The sequence below is a fragment of the Ambystoma mexicanum genome, chromosome 9, assembly GCF_040938575.1.
Source record: "Ambystoma mexicanum isolate Mex_15411 chromosome 9, UKY_AmexF1_1, whole genome shotgun sequence".
In the NCBI taxonomy this organism is placed as follows: Eukaryota; Metazoa; Chordata; class Amphibia; order Caudata; family Ambystomatidae; genus Ambystoma; species Ambystoma mexicanum.
Window position 1 is genome coordinate 733,534,329 of NC_090931.1, and position 18,745 is coordinate 733,553,073.

The 18,745-nt window shown below is 45.3% G+C and overlaps 1 protein-coding gene across 1 annotated transcript in view; it reads left to right on the forward strand.

Moving 5' to 3' along the window:
• Window positions 1-18,745, forward strand: part of WDR75 (WD repeat domain 75) — a 552,173-nt gene that overhangs the window by 35,268 nt on the left and 498,160 nt on the right. The window contains exon 2 of the mRNA XM_069615630.1: window positions 7,524-7,653. Coding sequence (XP_069471731.1) covers window positions 7,524-7,653 — 130 coding nt within the window. The remainder of the gene's footprint in view (window positions 1-7,523; window positions 7,654-18,745) is intronic.

Genomic DNA, 18,745 nt, shown 5'->3' on the forward strand with positions numbered 1-18,745 from the left:
AAAGAGTTCTACCGTGCCTCATCACGTTGTTTCATACTTCAACAACAACCGCATGGGTGTAAAAGACAAACGCCATGCAAAACTGACCTTCTTCAAGACAACGTTCTGTGATATGTCCAAAGGTCGCATGGAGGATGGACAATGTCTTCCACGGTTACACCTGCTCCACGGTGCTCGGCTGCCGGCTCCTATATGACAGGCGGGCGAGCGTTCCTTGCTCCGTCTGCGGAAAGGGAAACCGAAAAGCCTCAATGCCATGTTCGGTACCGCTGAGCTGAAAAACTACAGCGGTACGAAAAAACCTCTCCGCAGCGACAACTGCAGTCGGAATATCGTATTGTGAACATCACCTCACTCCTTACTATGTCGGTGAAGGTGCTCTCCTGGTCAGCTCTTGCACTTGTCTGGCTTCTGCGAAACTCCAAAGCTTTTCGGAGCCGCAGTGTATTTCTAACTAGCTGGTGTGAAGTGTGGAAACTGATGAGGTAGTACAAAGTCGCTGCACATCCAAGTATATGCTGGCAGCCATCTTTAAAGTGGGCAAATCTCTTGTACCAAAGTGGTGATTGCCTAACTTACAATTGACTAAATCTGAAGAAATGCAGACTGGGAAAAGCTGGAATGGCAAAGTGATACCAAAGGGAGGGAAGCTTGTACACCTATAAGGTACCTCCTGATAGATCCGTCTGTGAACGGAATTTTTACCAGTAAGGATCCGTGTGTAACCCTACAACGGGTGCAAGTAACGGCTCCACGAGCGAGCACTTAGAGGGGCGCAGGAGCCTGCTGAAATACAGTGGGGGAGGTGCAAAACCCTAACTAACACAGTCCCACTCGATATGCTCGTTGAGACTTAACTCTACCGAATTACACAGATAAATCAATCTTTGTTCTGTGTCAAAAATTTTTGCTTATTTACCGATGTATTCTCTTTGGAGGACATCTATGACACAACACTCTGGTGAGTGATCCATAGATAGAAAATGGCCTACCATAGGGGCTGCGATGTTTTTATTACAGATGCAGCTTTTGTGTTCGGTGATTCTTGTTTTGATTTTGCGTTCAGTCATCCCAATGTAGATTTTGGGGCGAGGACACCAATTAACATAGACCACCATATGTGAGTTGCAATTGGTGAACTGCCTCTGTTGCCAAGGTTTTAACAGGCCTAAGTCAATCTCCTTTGTGCGTTTGGTGCTAGAACAGCAGCTACACCGACCACAAGGTGCATGCCCGATGGCTTTGGGTAGCCCCCATGATTCAGTCAGAGTTAATTGTGATGACTGGACTGAAATGTCATTCCTGGTGACCAATTCTTTTATATTGTGGCCTCTTTTGAAAGCACGCAAAGGTTTTTCAATCGGGCAGTCGCCGGTGTCTAAAATGTGCCAATTGCGTTTTAACAATGGTATTCACTTTGTTCGAGAGGGTGTTGAAAGTACTGACAAATACGATTTTATCATTGTCTGGTGTTTTATTGCGATATTCGAGAAGAGTTTCTCTATTGTTCTTGGCGCGTTTTAGGGCTCGCCTCAACCTTTTTCGGGTACCCTCTTGTGCACAACTTCTGGCTCAGAGTGGCTGCTTCTGCTTCAAAAGTCGCCCTACTAGAGCTATTCCTCTTGAGTCGTAGAAATTGTACTACTGGTAGATTGTTTCTAATGTGGCTCGGATGGCAGCTATCGTACTGCAAGAGTGAATTCCTATCGGTCGGTTTGAGATACGGCTTCACTTTCAACGTGTTGTCACTCGCATCAGCCCAAATCGTGATGTCAAGAAAATTGATTGAGCTAGTGCTGGTGGTAGCTGTAAACTTCAAGAATGGATTCTGTTCGTTAAGCCATATTTTAAAGTTATCAAACGTCATTATGTCGCCGTCCCAAATGATAAAGATATTGTCAATATAGCGCCTCCATAGATGCAACTGACCCAAAAAAGGATTGGAGGAGCTATAAATGACGCTTTTTTCAAATGATTCGATGAACAAATTGGCCGCAGAAGGCGCAACTGCTGCGCCCATGGCAGTGCCATGCACTTGCTGAAACAGTTGTTGGTTGAAACTGAAGAAATTTTCTTTTAAGTACATGGACGCACACCAAAGTATGAAGCTATTGGGACACGCACGTTCTTTTTCTTTTTTCAAGAAGCACCTCTTCCAGCACTTCCAGGGTCTGGTCTTGGGGGATACACGTGTACAAGGATACGATAAAGACTCACAAGTACTTGTTGTTGAAAGGATAGTTCTCGATTAGCGTTATCACCTCTGTGGTATCCTGGATATATGAATACATCTCCAGGACATACGGCTTCAAGTATTTGTCCGCGAATTTAGAAAGCGGTTCTAATATAGAACCTACCCCTGAAACAATGGGGCGACCTGGAGGGTCAAGAAGTGATTTGTGGATCTTAGGTAAGATATAGAACTTAGATATAGAAGGTTTTGTAGCTATCAGGAAGTCATATTCTTGTCTACAGATCCAACCTCTTTCGAGAGCTTTACTTGTTTTTTCTTCAATTAGCAGTTTCAGACGGGATGTTGGATCTTCTTGGATCTTCTTGGATCTTCTTGGATTTTCTTATAGAACGAAGTATCGTTCAATTGTCTTGTGCATTCTGAAATATAAAAGGAGTGGTTGAGTAATACAATGGCCCCTCCTTGGTCTGCCTTTCTGATAATAATCTGTTCATTATTTTTCAGTTGGTTGAGGGCGTTTTGTTCTTCCCGCGTCAAGTTTTGAAAAAAATTGGTTTTGGCATTTTTCTTTTCCAATAGTTGTAGTTCCGAAAGCACTATAGCTTCAGATGTGAAGCTCGAGAAGGGGGGATGGAAATCGGAGCGGTTTTTTAAACCGCTAGCATTAGATTCGCCCTCATAGCTCTTATCTGAAAAAACTGTCTCCGGTGTATCTTGCGAAACAGTTGGTAAAGCTCAGTCCTCATCCGGAAACCATCGTAACTCGTAGTTGGAAAGAACCCTAGGCCTTTGTTGAGCAGTTTTTCTTCTATCATTGTCGGGGTATAGTTAGATAAATTAACTAATAACCCCTGGTGCTCCTCAATTGGCGGGGTGCATAGTCCCAATCGTCGTTGTGCGTGTCCTCTTCTAAAAAATGTTTTCTTTGGGGTGGGGGCCCTTGTCGACCTCTGGACGGTCTGTTCTAATTCTGCCCTCTACTATTATTCCTCCTCCCTCTATCTTGCTGTCTCGTGGGGTAGCTGCTATTATTCTGTGCTCTAGAATTCGAAGAAGCGTCTTCACCAGAGGAACCAGATGAAAAAGAAGTATTCCCAAAATGCACCTTCCGTTGCTTCTGAAATTGGACTGTTTGGTTTTTAGCTGGATCATAACCTTCTTGGGTAGATTTAAACGCCTTTTCATGGGAATATTCGGTAAGATCTTTTTTCATTCTTTTGATTGATTCTTTTGTGGTGTATTCTTTAAAATCAACCATTTCCTTCATGATTTCTTCTAGCCTACGTTTAAAGGTATCTAGAGGAACTAATTTCTTAATTTCAGCTTCCATTTCCAAAAGATCCTTTGAGATTTTGATGGACATCTCATTGGCTGTGTCTATAATAAGAACGAGCCAATCTCTCCCACATTTATTGGCGATATAACTCCATTTAATCACAAACTCCTTATTGCCCAAAAACAATCGGGGTTCGTTATGGCCAATTAGTCCTTGGGGGAGGGTGCTGGCTCTTAAATATTCAATCATGATGGAACCATGAAGCTCTGTCCGCACTAGGCGTTTTTTTTAATTGTGACAGTTCATCCCAGTTACTCAGGTTTGAAATCAATGACCCTTCTCCTTCCTCTGAGAAAATAGAAGCTCTAGCCAAAAGTTCTTTGATGTATTTGCCATCAAAACGAATTACCTTCTCGGCACTCATATTTGAGGATATAATGCAATGTGGTAAATCATGACCAGCTTAACTGTGCACGTTCCTGTTGCAAAGCACATGCAAAGATAAGGGATTCACAATGACATACAAAATGGTGTTATGGGGACATCAACGGGAACGCACTGAGTTAAGCTGATCATCACTTCCCACATCTGCTGAAATTCAAGGGTTTTGCTGCATTAAATCCACACAACTGGACTGTATCTTAAGGTTTTTTCAGTATGCAATTGATCATCTATCGTTGACAGAAGACGTTCGCATTGCACTCCCAGCCAAAATGTCAAGTGGCAGCCATCGGCCAAGCAGAACAGCAGGAGCTTAGAGCCAGAAAGAAGTTAAAATATTTTCTTTATTCAGTTTAACAAAATGTGTATATATCCCTGCATATAATTCTGGGTTTGAAAAGGCTGGGTTAGTCAATTCGCAGTATGTAAAAAGCAAAATGAAATCTATGTAGACCTGTTTTCATGAACGGGGCTGTGTAAATTACATAGTGGTATGATGTGTGTTTGTATTGAATATGGCTAAGGCAAACTGGATGTCTGTTTTCATGTGTCTTCTTACAATGGGTGGGGGATTTATGTCCCATTCCCTGCTTTGTTAATATTAGAAAGCACCTATGGTTCCATCTTGCAGCAATTTCACGTTCAGGGTCTAAAGTTGTAGATGGTGGGCAGTGGTACCTTCTGCCAGCAGGGGACGACATGGATGCACTGGAGGAGAAATTACTATCTCTGACAGCTGCTGCCCCGTTGGGAATTGGTATGGCCCAGGAGTTTTCAACGCCTGCGTTTTCAGTCAAGAGTGCGAGAAAGAAAAGGAGAAAAAGGGAAGCGGAGTGATTGCACGATCTCTCTGGGGCGCTCTCAGTCCAGAGTCCCCAGGCAAGTTGTCGGGGGCTGCACACGGTTTTCCCTGTATGGGATTTCACGTGGGGGTGGTAGCAGAGTTTTGTCTGCCGACCATCGGACCAGGTTGTGGTCACAGTTCAGCGGCATCAAAAGGTAAGTGCTGCCATTATCGGAGGCAGTTTTCCTGTCATTTATTTATGCGACTATGGTAGGAAAAAGGGGGAAATGTTCGGGGGTGATGTCTGAGCCCATTATACTTCAACACAGACATCTGTGTTGTCGGCTGTTAAGGTTGTAGTTTTAAATAAGTGAGCTTGGCACAGGAGAACTGTTTCTCCTTTGTACTTGCACACTTTCTTTTCTCTCTCCCAGAGGACGTACTGGGTCTTACAAACGGGCGCCGTGAATGCCAGTGTTTATATTTGAGAGGAAATGTTTGAAAAGTGAAATGAGGAGTTTGGTGTCTCCAGCAAAGAACTCTTTGGGGCCCATCTGGCGTGAGAAGTGTATCTTGTAGCAGTAAGCCCTGAGACGCCGGGTCAATACCGCCCCAGGCAATGACCCCGCGGGCCATAGCTCGAGGGCCTTAACGAACACCCGGGGGCATTACCGTGGGCGGTATTGGCCTGCCGTCTCGGGGCTTATTGCCATTAGTACCCCGGCCCGTTAGACCGTGGTACTAATAGCATTTTTTTTCTGCTCTGAATTCGGGGGGTGGGGGGTGGGGGAAGTAGTCCATTTTCACTTTCCATGGCGGCCATCGGGAGCTGACGTGCTGGGAACAGAAGTGTTCCCAGCGCGTTCGCTTCAGAGAAAAGAAGAAAAAAGAAGGTAAGTGGGGTCGGGAGGGTGGGGAGGGGATAGTTTGCAGGGGAAGGGGGAGGAGGCAAAAAACATACCCAAGTCCCCGGTGGGGGACGAAGGCAGCCTCCAGCCGTGGGGAGGCTCGGAACGGGAATTGCCCTGTTTCAAGCCTCCTCACAAGGGGCTGCCACACCCCTCCCACCGGGAACAAATGTAGGGACGTACGTGCGTCCACGGGATTACACTGTGCTATGGCTCGGAAACAAGCCAATTGCGTTGTATCCCGTGGATGCACCTGCGCTGGGAACTAGTGTGCTTTTCATGGCTTCTTATGAGGCACGCATGAGATCGATGGCCACTGTACCAGAGCAAGTTTATTTCAGTAAAGTGTACATTTGAGGGAAAGTGAGTTCCTTATTCTACGGTGTGGGTTGCGAGCTATAATTTGATGTGTTATTCAGGTGGGAGTCTCTCCCGCAAGTGTTTCTATCTTGCATACCGGCTAAGACAAGAAGCCTTTAGCAGCAGAAGTGAAAAGCGAAAAAGCATGGGTTCCGTGTGCAAAGTTTGTGGTGTGTGGTGCTAGGAGGGCTGCAACCACCAAGGGACATGCTGATCCAGGACCAATCATTCGCAAGATTCTCAGGGTTAATCGCGTTAGTAGCCAGGAAGAGTGGTCAACAGTAACTAAGTAACAGTAACTAAGATTTCCTTAGGTATTGGTTGAGGGGAGGCTTAATTGAATCACCCTAGATAATGACTATTATGATATGTGGCATTTATGATGCACCTGTACACAAGTGTTTCTAGGCCCAACTATTATCGGGTGTTAAATTGGAACCGAGGGAATGAATGAATCTTAATTTATTTTTATATTACCAATGATGGGCGGGATACTGTCCATCATAACTAACCTTTATTTAGTGGTATCGGCACACTCCACCTTTATGTGGAGTTCTGAGGGGACACAATGTATCCCTTTTTCCACTTCTCTAACTTTCTAGTTAGTGACAAGTTCATCAGAGTGGCTGGTGAGTGGACGTTTACTTTCCTCGCAGGCTGTTGGCCCAGCCGCGGTAGCAGACACATGGGTCACCAATGACCTAAATGGGGGGTGGGAGGGTGGAGAAGAGATGGGAAGTTTGGAACATGTAGACAATTCTACACTACCACCCCCACCAGTGAGGGAGGGAAAGTGGGTGAAGGTGTAGAATGGGCCATGAAGGGCATCAAAGGTTGCAGATTCAGAGGTTTCAGTGAGGATAATGAAGGGCAAGAGATGGAGAATGAGAAAGGGAGAAAGTCATAGGTGAAGTAGCTTTTATTAGACAGGCTTTATATTCCAAAAGCAACAAAGTCTGTGAGAAGTAGACGCATAGCAACGTCAAGTCTGAGAAATTGAGGCACTGGGTGTATATGCGAGAAGAGAAAGTGTAATGAAAACTGGAGTAGGTTTTGTGAATGGAGAGATTAGTGGAGTGAGATGAGGGGTGGTGTCGAAGGCACGATGCGGGATGGGAAGAGTTTGAGTGCGGAGAGGGGGGGCAAGGAGGAGCAGGAAGATTGCATGGTGTGGGTGAGGCTTTGAAGACACAATGGGTACATACAGGCGAGTAGCAAGGCAAAGCAACATCGGTAAGAGGCTGAGGGAAGAAGGCTGGGAGCTTGCCCTTTATTTACTTCACCGATTTTTTTAACTGAACCGTGCCCCCACCCCCGCAAATACGGAGCTACTAAGCTGTGGTCGGGCAAATTCACTTAAGATGACACTGGTTGTGCTTGATGGACCTGTGACTTTAATCGGTCACTGCATATTCTGCATTATACTGTAGGTTAGTGTATGTTCTATTGAATGCTATTTAACTGTTCATTCAAACCTCCCGTAAAGCTCATACAAAACATTTCGGGTAAATATGTTCTCTGTACCTTCCTATATAATGCTCTGCCTTTCTTTTTTGCTAGGTACCTTCTCTGTGTATCTGGAGACTACATCAAAGTTTTTAGTACGAATACTGAAGAATGCCTACACATCTTGCAGGGACACTGCAACTTGGTGACTGGAATACAGCTGAACCCGAAGAACCACTTGCAAGTGAGTGACTAGTACGTCATTGTACTGACCGGATAGTGTTAAAATGGATTTCTAAACTCTGGCTTGGTGGACAAATGTTTAGGAGACCACCCTCGTTATGATTAAGGCTCCTGGTTTTATGGTATTCAATACAGATGGAAATGGTGTAAAATTATCTATTTACTATCTATTTATTGTCTCGTTATTTTTCAAGTATCCATATTTTCTTTTGGTTACATAAAAAAAGTAGTTTTTTTTTTTTCTTCACATTTATTTACACAAAGAAATCGCATTAGTACTTGGATTCCTGTAATGGGGAACCACTACAGCTGCATTCTTGCAAAACAAGTGAAGCGAAACAAGTAAGCGCCGATATGTGCAGCCATTTAAGCAAATTCAAAAATAAATTCCCTTTTCAACCTTTTTGTTATGTAAATTTGCACAGCCACTGACCTGCCATGCACGTTTCAAAGACACAATCGAGGGACCTGCATTTCTGTCTTTGGAAATAAATACTGAAAGGAAAAAGAGTGATTGCCATGGTATCTAATGATATTGCTGGAAATAATGACTGATTTTAGAAAGATGAAAAAATATTGCTAGAATTAAGAGTGGGTGAAAAATACCGACCAGCAGAAACTATATCGAAATTGGCAGTAACAAGGGTGAGTTTTAGGTGTTAAAAAAAAAACACAGATTTAGGTTAAAATTGGTATACAGGGGAGGGAGACCAGGAGAGTTTAGGAGATGTAAGGGGGGAGGGGTTTGGGGGAATCCCCATCCCAAATGTATTTTTTCCAATGGGCAATGTAAAGGGCATTTCTTCTTGCAATATTTATTGCACTTTGTACGTCACTTGTTTCAGGAAAAAATCAGTTCACCAATTGCAGTCTGTATTTATCTATAAAAATGGAAACCTGAAAGCCTTGGCTATGATGAACATGGATAATCTGGCAGTTTAGCCAAATCAAAATCCATCCAGGTAGCATGGAGAGTGGTCAAGGTAGAGTCTCTGGAGAGAAGGGTGGGTTCCGAGGTCTACAATGAGCCACAAAGTGAGCAATCGAGGATTACACTAGACAGTATCCATGGCCAAACCCTATTAAAATGACTATGAACAGATATTATCACACATCGCTAAAAGTAGGCTCCATATACACAACCAGAGCTCTGCAGAATAATCCATTCAGCCCCAACAATACCTGAAAGGGACAGTAAGTAATTAGATTTAGCACTGCCAGGCCACCGGACTACAACCTTAACTCCTAAAGTCCAACCCTAAGTTGATTGGGGTCTTGTGCCCAAAGGTTCCCAAAGTTCCCAATGGTTTTGGGACGTGGAGGGGGGGGGGGCGGAAATGTTATGAGGGTCCTGTGGATGTGATGAACCGTCAAAGTCTTGAAGATGCAAAATTCTGGTGTTTCTAGCTTTTGAGTGTTTGCGGCAACTGGTATTGCCAAAGCCAAACAGTTGTAAAACTATTCAAACTTTTAAAAGGGTAGAGATGGGGGAGCCGGGTAAGTACCACTGTAACTTACCCCCTGTACTCTGATTGTTCTCCACACTTGGCAGGCTGTTGGAGGGTTGCCAGAAGCCTGTGTTGCCTCTGTTGGTTCTGATCGAAGAATCCCAGGAGCTGCGGGTGCAAGAGTTACGGTTGGTTCCAGGAGCTGGTGCAACCTGTTCCTGTGAATCAATGCAGCACTCTATGCAGGCCTCCTCTAGGTACTTGACTAGATGTGGGAAAGACTGTTCCAGTAGCGGTTACTGATGCACAGCGACAGCAGGGAGTCAAAGATGCAGTCAGACGGCCTGCTTTCTCTGGCCCTGTGGATGGTGGGGATGTTGATTTATCGCAGGTGGTCTACTTGCTGGACAAGTTGAAGACACCTGGAGTTCCTGGCTGAAACCTGGAATGACTTTGGTTCTACCGCGGTAGCCCAATCTGGAGCTGATTGGTCCAGGAACACTCCCGGGGACAATGACCTTCTGGGTTACCAGAAAACACTGCGACCGATTGTTCGCACCGGTGTAGAGGGTGAAGCACCAACAAGGGTCTTCTGGTAGAGCCCCGTCTGGCTACTGATCCCCGGACAGCAGCAAGATTTGGTCACCAGGCCTCTTCAGGATGCGTCCACAGATCTTCCTCCTTCTGCATGGTTACTCGGCTCCTATTCAGATCTTATGGACTTTAGGATAAGAAGGAATCCTGCACCCATTCCAGGTGAGCACAGAAACTCGACCCCGGCCAATGGAAGATCGGACGCCCGCCTCAGCTTGTACACTAACAAAACGAGTTTGTGGATTGGGACCAGCCAGTCCCAGCCCACGTCCTGGCTTAATACACACACGGCATGCACTAGCTCGTGAGGCGTTCCTGGGCAAGTGCATGACATTAAAAGGAATTTCCTGGCAAAGCAGGAAGAATGCCATAGAACAAAATCGCCAAAACATCAAGCAAAAATGTTGTGGCACTGCTATGTTGGGACACTAGCCACAGTTAGTAGCCAAACGCAGTAAACTTGAATGGGCTAACTAAAGATACAGTAAAAAAGGTGGAAAAGTAACTCCTTTGAGGGCAGTCTAAGGTGATACATTCCAGTGGAGATACTTTTGTAAGAAAAGTTTACGGGGTGCATACATAATGGAGTAGAAATGCCTAAATGATTATCTTTCCTTCCTAACTGGTAGGGAAGGCAAATTGTCAAAATTAATGTGAGGAAAGCCACAGGAAGTCCAATCAGTAAGCCTGTAATACTGAAACTATAACAAATAATTGCTACCCCTATTTAAAGCACACTATGTTGTGAATCCTCTCTTGGTGCTGGTATCCAACTCAAGTGGCTAAGAGGACCTCTCATTTGATCCTGGGACCGTCCAGATGGAGACATGTCTTTGCAGAGGATGCATTAATCCTCCTGGTGTGTTCATAATGGCTGAGCTGTCCCTGTATTTTGTCTGTCTCAATCTGCTGGTCTGTTAAGATGGATTTCTAGTATCTTGCCTCGTGGACCAGTTTTAGGAGGCCACCCTAATTATAGTGAACAATGAACTCTGAGAGGTTTGCCAAAACCAATCGAGGTCTGTGGATGAGCAGTCGAGGCTAATTCTCGGAGTCCGAGTGGGGCAGGGTCCCTCAATGAATCCAGAGTATGATGCACAATAATGCAATTTAGACAGCAAGTATAAATATTAATTATAGGCCTTCTGGATACACTGAAAATATATCTAACAGGTAGTATTATCGCACAATACTCTGATACAAATATACACGTTCTGCATAGGTTCATAAATGCATCCAATAATCTATTCAGCAATACAGGTAGGTAGACAGATGTGATCAATGATGGCACCAGATCACCAGTTAATAATTTAAGCTATCCAAACCCTAAGAAGAATTATGGCCCTGTGCCCAAAAGTCACAGGAGTTACAATGTTTCTACCCTGGAAGGGAGTATCTGCAAGAAGGTAAGTAAATGTGTTATTATAATTGAAGTTACTCTACCCAGGTTTGACAACCAAAAGGTGGATGGAATGGAATGCAAGAGACGGAGGGACTTCTTAACAATGTTATCCTATGGAGGGCCTGGGGGAACGGATGCACAGCGTTTACTTACCCCCTGACTCCAATTTGCCAGATGTCATTTTAGATTGCTGTTGGTTCCAGTGAGTGAAGCCCAGGAGTTGTGGGTTTGATAATTCTGCCAGTCTGGTGCATCTGCAAGATGTATCCTCTGGTGATGAAGAAATGCAAAACACTGATGCAGATTTCCTTGGGGACACCTCATGGGTTGGAGAATGGCAAGTTCAAACACCAGCGACGACAGGTGTCCTTCCAGTCACCTTCTGAGAAGCCTCTGTAGTACAGAATCCCTTGATGCTGGGATGCTGAAATTCAGGAGGAGGCGACTTGTGGCACAAGCTGGTTCCGGGCTTGAATGCAGAATGGCGTGGCTTCTAGAAAGGTAGCACCCGAGCGAGTTGGGCAGTCCAGGGACACTTACGACTGCTCAGAAGGGCATGATCATTTTGGGCATTGAGACTACTTGGTCCCACTAGTCCAAGGTTTGAAGCGTCGCTCAGGGTCTTTGGAGAGCATGTCAAACATGGCTTCACTGGGCTGGACACAGGAAGGGAAGCTGAGCTTCTTCAGATCATCAGTGGGCTGTTCCTCTTGGCTCCAATGATGATCTAAAGAAATGGCTGCAGAGGTCCTCTTATACAAAGGTCAAGCTGAAAGCAAGTCCAAGCCCACCAACGGTGAGCATCTGCACCATTCAAACAGCCAGTAGTTGGCCAATCGGACTTGGCGTACATCGCAGTGGTCTGATTTGGAGAGCATTCTGGCCACTTCAGATCTTTGTGGTAGTTTGTGTAGGGAGCTTGCCGGCAGACCAGGCATTCGAAAGGATCTGAATGGGAATGGTGGAAACCGGGATCCAACCTGGAAAGATCAGGGCATCCCCAGCCCTCCTCCTGGCCTGTTGAGCCTGGGCTCGGAGAGGCTCTTTAGCCTTCAGGGAGAAGTGTCTAAACTCATGACAGAGCTGTCCTTAAACCAGGACTCACAGTTGGATGTGTGAGGGAGAGAGCCGAGCGACCATATGAAGAGTCCATAGGTCTGGAGAAGGAACGACCAAGAGGCTGTCAGTGAGTCTCTGGCTGATGCACTAATGTAGGTATTTATTTTATTTGTATAGCGCACCAGGCCCAAAGGCATCCGGGCGCATATCTTGCCGCAATAAGGGTACAACACAGTAATAGTTACAGTTAGAACGCATGAGAGCAAAGAAAGGCAAACACAACACAGTGTGCAGTATATACAAAAGAATTAACAATGTAAGATGAGCACTAATATACAGTAACGTTATACACAATATATAATATGGTATGTAACTACTGTTTGCATATGGACTATAATACAAAACGCTAGGTAGGTAGCGAGCAGAGATGTCATGAGGTAGCTGTGGTGAAGAGTTTAGACTTGTGTAGTGGATAACCAGAGTTTGGTTTTTTTGCTTGAATGGGGACAGAGAATGTTCAGATCTGATGGTTAATGGAATAAGAGTTCCAAAGTTTAGTGGCAAAGACTGGGAAGCCACTTTCTGCAGGCAGTGTGCTTGTGCAGAACTAATTAGCCGGGTAGGCGCGTAAGGAGAGAAGTGGGAGGCTAGGTAGGTGGGGGCCTGGTTATTAAGACATTTGTGTGTGAGGGTGAGAGATTTCAGGGCAATTTTTTTGTGTTACTGAGAGCCAATGTAGAGTTCTCCTTGTTTCGGAGATGTGTGAGGACCTGGCGATGTTGAGGGCAGCTCTAATGACGTTATTTTGGATAACCTGTAGTTTATTAATATTACGTTGGTTAGTCCCTAGGTATAAGGCATTACAGTAGTCTAGTTTGGACATAACCAATGTCCTGGCCAGAATAGTTCAGTTCTGTGTGGTTAGGAAGGGGTGGCAAGCTGTAATAAGCTTACATGTATAGGTAGATGCAGAGACAACCGCATTAGTTTGTCTATTGAGGGGTAAGGTTGAGTCGAGGTAGATTCCTAAGGTTTTGGTGTCAGTGACGACTTTAATATTTATTTTTTATTTTAGTATTTGTATAGCGCGCTGCAATCCATGGGCATAGAGGCGCTGAGAAGAATATGTATGCAGGCTTGCTTTACAAGATAGCGGCCCAGTACAGTGAATAAAACAGTTACATCGATTGGGTGCAATAAGCAGAGACCGTCATAAACTGAGGCGATGGGGAAGGCCAGTCAGGCAAAAAAAGCTCAGTCTTCAAGGCTTTACGGAAAGTTGTGTGTGATTCGATCATCCTGAGTTGGGCAGGGAGGGTGTTCCAGTGAGTTGCAGCTAAGGTAGGGAAACTAGAGCCATCGGCTCTAACTCTTCGAGTATGAGGAACCAAGAGGCCATTGGCATACGCAGACCTGGCCGGTCTGGAGGTTTTTTTTTTTTTGGTGATCCTCTGAGCTAAGTAGGTAGGTGCCAATCCATGGATGCATTTGTGTGCAATGGCCAGTGTTTTGAAGAGGATCCTTTCTTTGACGGGCAGCCAGTGGACCTGCCTTCTCACCCCAGAGATGTGCTCCCTGCAATCTGTACCAGTTGCGGCGCTCAAGGCATTGTTCTGAGCAACTTGAAGTTTTGACAGGTTCTTTTGGGAGGTGCTGGCAGAGAGTACTTTGCAGTAGTCTAGCCTAGATCCTATAATGGCCCTTGCAATGGTGATGCAGTTGTCTTGTGACAAGAATGGCCGCACTGCATCGATTAGTTGGAGTGGTAGGCAGCTGAGGAAGCAATGGCATTAACCTGTCTGTCCATGGTCATGCTAGCTTCCAGGTATACGCCTAGAGTCTTGATGGCTTGGGACATGGTAATGGGCATGTTGTCTATTGTAAATGTGCTGTACTGCGCACCAAGTTTACTTAGTGTGGCTGTGGATCTAATTAGCAAGAGTTCTGTTTTCTCGCCATTTAGGCACAGCCAGTTTTCAGCCATCCAGGCCTGGATTGTGGAGTAGATGCAGTTGAGAGTATTTGTGTCTGTATGGTAGTCACCACTCAGAGGGATGAGCACCTGTGTGTCATCAGCATAGTTGATATATGCGATGCCCATGGCGTCAAGAAGTTGAAACAGTGGCCTAGTGAAGAGGTTGTAGAGAGTTAGAGGTATGCAGGACCCCTTGAGGGACACCGCATTTGATAGGGCTGGGGGCAGCATTGAAGTAGTCAGAGAACACCTTCATCACTCTTTGAGAAAGGATGATATCCATTCGCATGTTTTCGGGGAGAAGTTGGCAGTGGAGGACAGGTGATGACATAGGGTCTTGTGATCTACCAAATCGAAAGCGGCACACAGGTCTAGCAAGAGGAGGAGAGCAGGCCTGCCGGCATCTCTTAAGTCATCAATTTGATTTTTGAGATCCAGTAGGGAGGTTTCTGTGCCATGCCGTGGCCTAAAGCCAGATAGGCGCAGCCCTAGGAGTTGGTTTTCTTCCAAGAATTTTTGAACTTTATCAATAATCTTTAGCAAGAAGGGGACCGTGGTGATCGGTCTGTAGTTCCCTGGAACCATTGGATCAAGGGATGCTTTCTTTAGGAGTGGGCGGACCCAGGCCTCCTTCACGGAGGACGGTACCTGTGCTGAGTGGAAGGATGAGTTAAAGAAGGCGGTAATGAAGGGAGCCAAGGAGTGGGCGCATTCTTTAATGTGTGCCGGGCAAGCATCTCCTTTGCAGTTGGAAGGTTTAATGGATTTGATAAGGTTTATAACTTCTGCTTCAGTCAGGTCAGAGAAGTCAAAAGTGGGTAGCTCCTCGGCTGCGGCAGCTGGAGGGGGAGGGGGCTGTGTTTCTAAGATGGATAGTAAAGCTTTTTGGTGCGCTATACTTTTAGCGTGCAGCGTGCCAAGCTTGTCTAGCATGGTGGTTTGAATAGTGTTGCACCAAGACTCATGCTTGATGATGGTTGAAGGAGGGGTGGTAAGAGTCTCAAGTTCCCTGAAGATTGCAAAGATCTCTTTGGCCTTGTCGATCCTAGTGTTGAAGGATGCAGCTTTAGCCTGAGTGATGGCTGTTTTGTACTGTTTAGAACAGTTTTTGAAAGCTAATCTGGTTGTTTCGTTGGGTTTTTTTTCTCCAGGTCGCAAGCAGGCGTCTTTTAGAGGACCGTAATTCTATAAGTTCTTGGGTGAACCAGGCGTTGGAGTGCTTTGATTTCTTCGCTTTCTTAAGTGTGAGTGGTGCTATGGTGTCTACAGCGCAAGTGATAACTTGCTTATAGGTGTTAGCGATGAGGTTAGGATCATTCGGGAAGGGAGGCTGGAGGGCAGGAACTAGGAGGTGAGGAATGAGGTTTTTCAGTAGTGAGTTTGCGTGAGCTTCTTGAGAGGGCTTCTGGCAATGTTGGGTTGGGTCTAGTGGGACCTGTGGTGGTGGCAATGTTGAGTTTGATGCAGAAGTGATCTGACCAGGGGATGGGGGAGATCTCTGGGATAAGGATGGGACAGTTATGATGCGCTACCCAGTCAAGCGTCCGGCCTTTTGTATGGGTAGGCTCAGTGATGGACTGGATAAACCCTAAGGTGGACAGGGCTTTATGTAGAGTAGAGGCGTGGGCATCGTTACTGTCATTGAGGCCAAGATTCAGGTCACCTAGTAGCACTATCTTGGAAGTCCTTTTGATGTTGTTGGACAAAGCATGTATGAGATCCTCTTGGAACTCAGAAGAGGGGCGAGGAGGACTGTATACTAGATGGAAGGCTATGGTGGAGGTGTGCGAGGTTTGGAGTTTGATTAGAAGATATTCAGCGTTGGGTCTTAAGTCACTTTGAATTCTTCTAATGTTAAGAGTGTCTCTGGCAATAATGGCAACACCTCCCCCTCATAGAATTGCCGTCAATGTTGAAGGTTTTGAAGGAGGGGGTCAAGTCTGTTCAGTTGGTGTTGGGAGCCCAGGATGAGGAGCTCTGTCTTGTCATTGTTGAGACAGAGCTCATGCTGGGCCATCCAGGCTTGGATGACTTGATAGATATCGTTCAGGGCTTTTGAGTCCACTATGTAATCACCTGATGGGAATGAGTATCTGGGTGTCGTCAGCGTAGTTGGTATAGGTGACACCCAGATAATCAAGAACATGGAACAGAGGTTTAGTGAATACATTATAGAGCGTTGGTGAGACACAAGAGCCTTGGGGCACCCCACAAGGCAACAGTGTAGGCTCTGCAGAGGCAATAGGCAAGAATACCCTCATTTGTCTGTTGTCCAAGAAGGAACTGATCCATTTTGTGGCTTTTTCAGAGAAGTGGGCCACTGATTTCAAGTGACGGCAAAGGATTTGATGGTTGACCAAATCGAATGCTGCCGATAAGTCGGAGTAATAATGAGGCCATTTTACCATTGTCTCTTAGGTCCTCAATTTGAGTTTTGAGATGTGATGGGGCTGTTTCCATCCCATGTTTAGGTCGGAAGCCCGATTGTTTTGTGCCGAGAAGATGGTTGGTTTCTAGATACTCCTGGATCTGTATATATGCTGCCCTATCCAGGATTTTCAATAAAAATGGGATTGTGGTGATAGGCCTGTCATTGGTGGGAATACTGGGGTCCAAGGTAGGTTTTATTTAGCAATAGGATAACCCATGCATCCTTGAGGTTATCAGGGACAGTGCCTGAGTGAAATGAGGAATTGATGAAGGCGGTGATGAAAGGGGCAAGTTCATGAGCAGATTCATTAATGATGGGGGCAGGACAGGAGTCACCCTGAGAATTGGATGGTTTTATCTTACGAATGATGCTTTCTACCTCGGGAATGGTAACGGGGGCAAAGCTAAATGGTGTATGAGAAAATATGGGGGTTTTGGATTTATTAGTTGAAAATGTAGTTTGGGTGGTTTGTAGACAGTTTTGCTTAGCATTGATTTTAGACTGTAGAGTGGATATTTTAATGAGGAGGGCTTTTTGGATGTTACACCATGTGCTGTCCTTATTACATGTATCGGGGATGGAGGAGGGTGATTCTAATTCTTTAAGAATTTTGAGTAGCTCCTTCTTATTGGATTCAGCTTGTGAAATGCGTAGGTTGTACTTTTTTTTTTTTGCTTGTACAATTGCTTCCTTGTAGTTAAGTGACACGATAATAAGGTTGTCTTTGTTAGCCTTGCATGGATGATTTTTCCAGAGTGCTTCAGCATTCTGTTTTACTTTACGTAGTGTTCTAAAATGTGGATTGAACCAAGAATTAAGATGGGCGCGTTGTTTCGGTTTCCTAGATTTGATAGGTGCTATAGTGTTAATAGCTTTAAGCAGAGTTGGTTGAAGATGTCCACCAAGACCATTGGGTCATCGTGTGTGAAGGCACGATTGAGTATGGGTAGGATGAGAGGGAGTAGTTTGTCCTTCATAATGTATTTTTTTTTTTTGTGTTTAGTAGAGATGGAGGGTGCAATATTAGGTTTGGTTCGTGGATTATTAGCAGGTATGTTGATCATGATGTCTGTCCAAGCGCATGGCTCATTAGAGCCAATATGCGTGTTATCCAGTCAAGTGTCCTCCCCTTAGAATGGGTAGGTTTGAGAATACAATGAGAGAATCCGAAGTTAGAGATATTGCTAGCAATCTCTCCGGCATGGAGTTCGTTAGGATCCAATAGTCCGAGATTGAGGTCACCGAGTAGTAGAACTTGAGTTAGCTTTAGTGTTATTGGTAAGGATGGTCATGATGTCATTCGAGAATGTAGAGAGAGGGCCTGGAGGTCTGTAGATGAGGTGCAAGGTAGCTGTGGTGTTATGGGATAGAGAGAGTTTGACCGAGAGGGACTCAGCAGAACAAAGTTGTGTGTTGGCAATCAATCTCATATTGATATCATCTTTGTGGATGAATGGCACACCACCTCCTTAGGTTGGAGTTGCGATCACTTCTAATAATGGAGTATCGTCAGGGATGGCTAATGCCAGTAGCGGATGATGGCTAATGCCAGTAGCAAATGGCTAATGCTAATGCCAGTGTTGGTGATGGGAAGGCTTGGGCTGGAGCCAAGTGTGTCCTTCTTAAATTTCTTTCTCCTAGACTTGGTGAACATTGAAGGATAGGTGATGGACGGATAGAAAGTGCCATTGAGAGGGGGCACCAAGTGTGCTATACTAACAGGCTGAGCAGCTGAGGCACAAACAAAGGAGGGAGCTGACAGGAGGGCACACGCACAGAGGAAAACGTAATATAAATGTGAAGAAGTGGGAGCTAATGGACGAGGCACAAGTGGGGGGTAAGAGAAGGAAACCATACAGAGCAGGAAGTTGGTAGGAATTTTAACTAGCTGAACAAACAAATGCAGGCGGAAGGTACACCTAAATTCAATTTTTAAACTGTCACAATCAATGCAGGAAGAAGGCACACCGGAAAATGTTGTGATACAGGTAATGCAGCACAGCAGTACAGAAGTGTGGTGCAAGTTCAGACAAGGAAGGAATCCATTTAAAGATGGACCATGAAGTATATGGGTGCATAAGTCAACAAATTGGATAATGAGAATGCCAGAGAGGCTGAGGGTAAGTCGAGGAGAGACGAGCCAGGCCACTGAGCAATAGTCAGCACTCTCGTAATGGCAGGAGT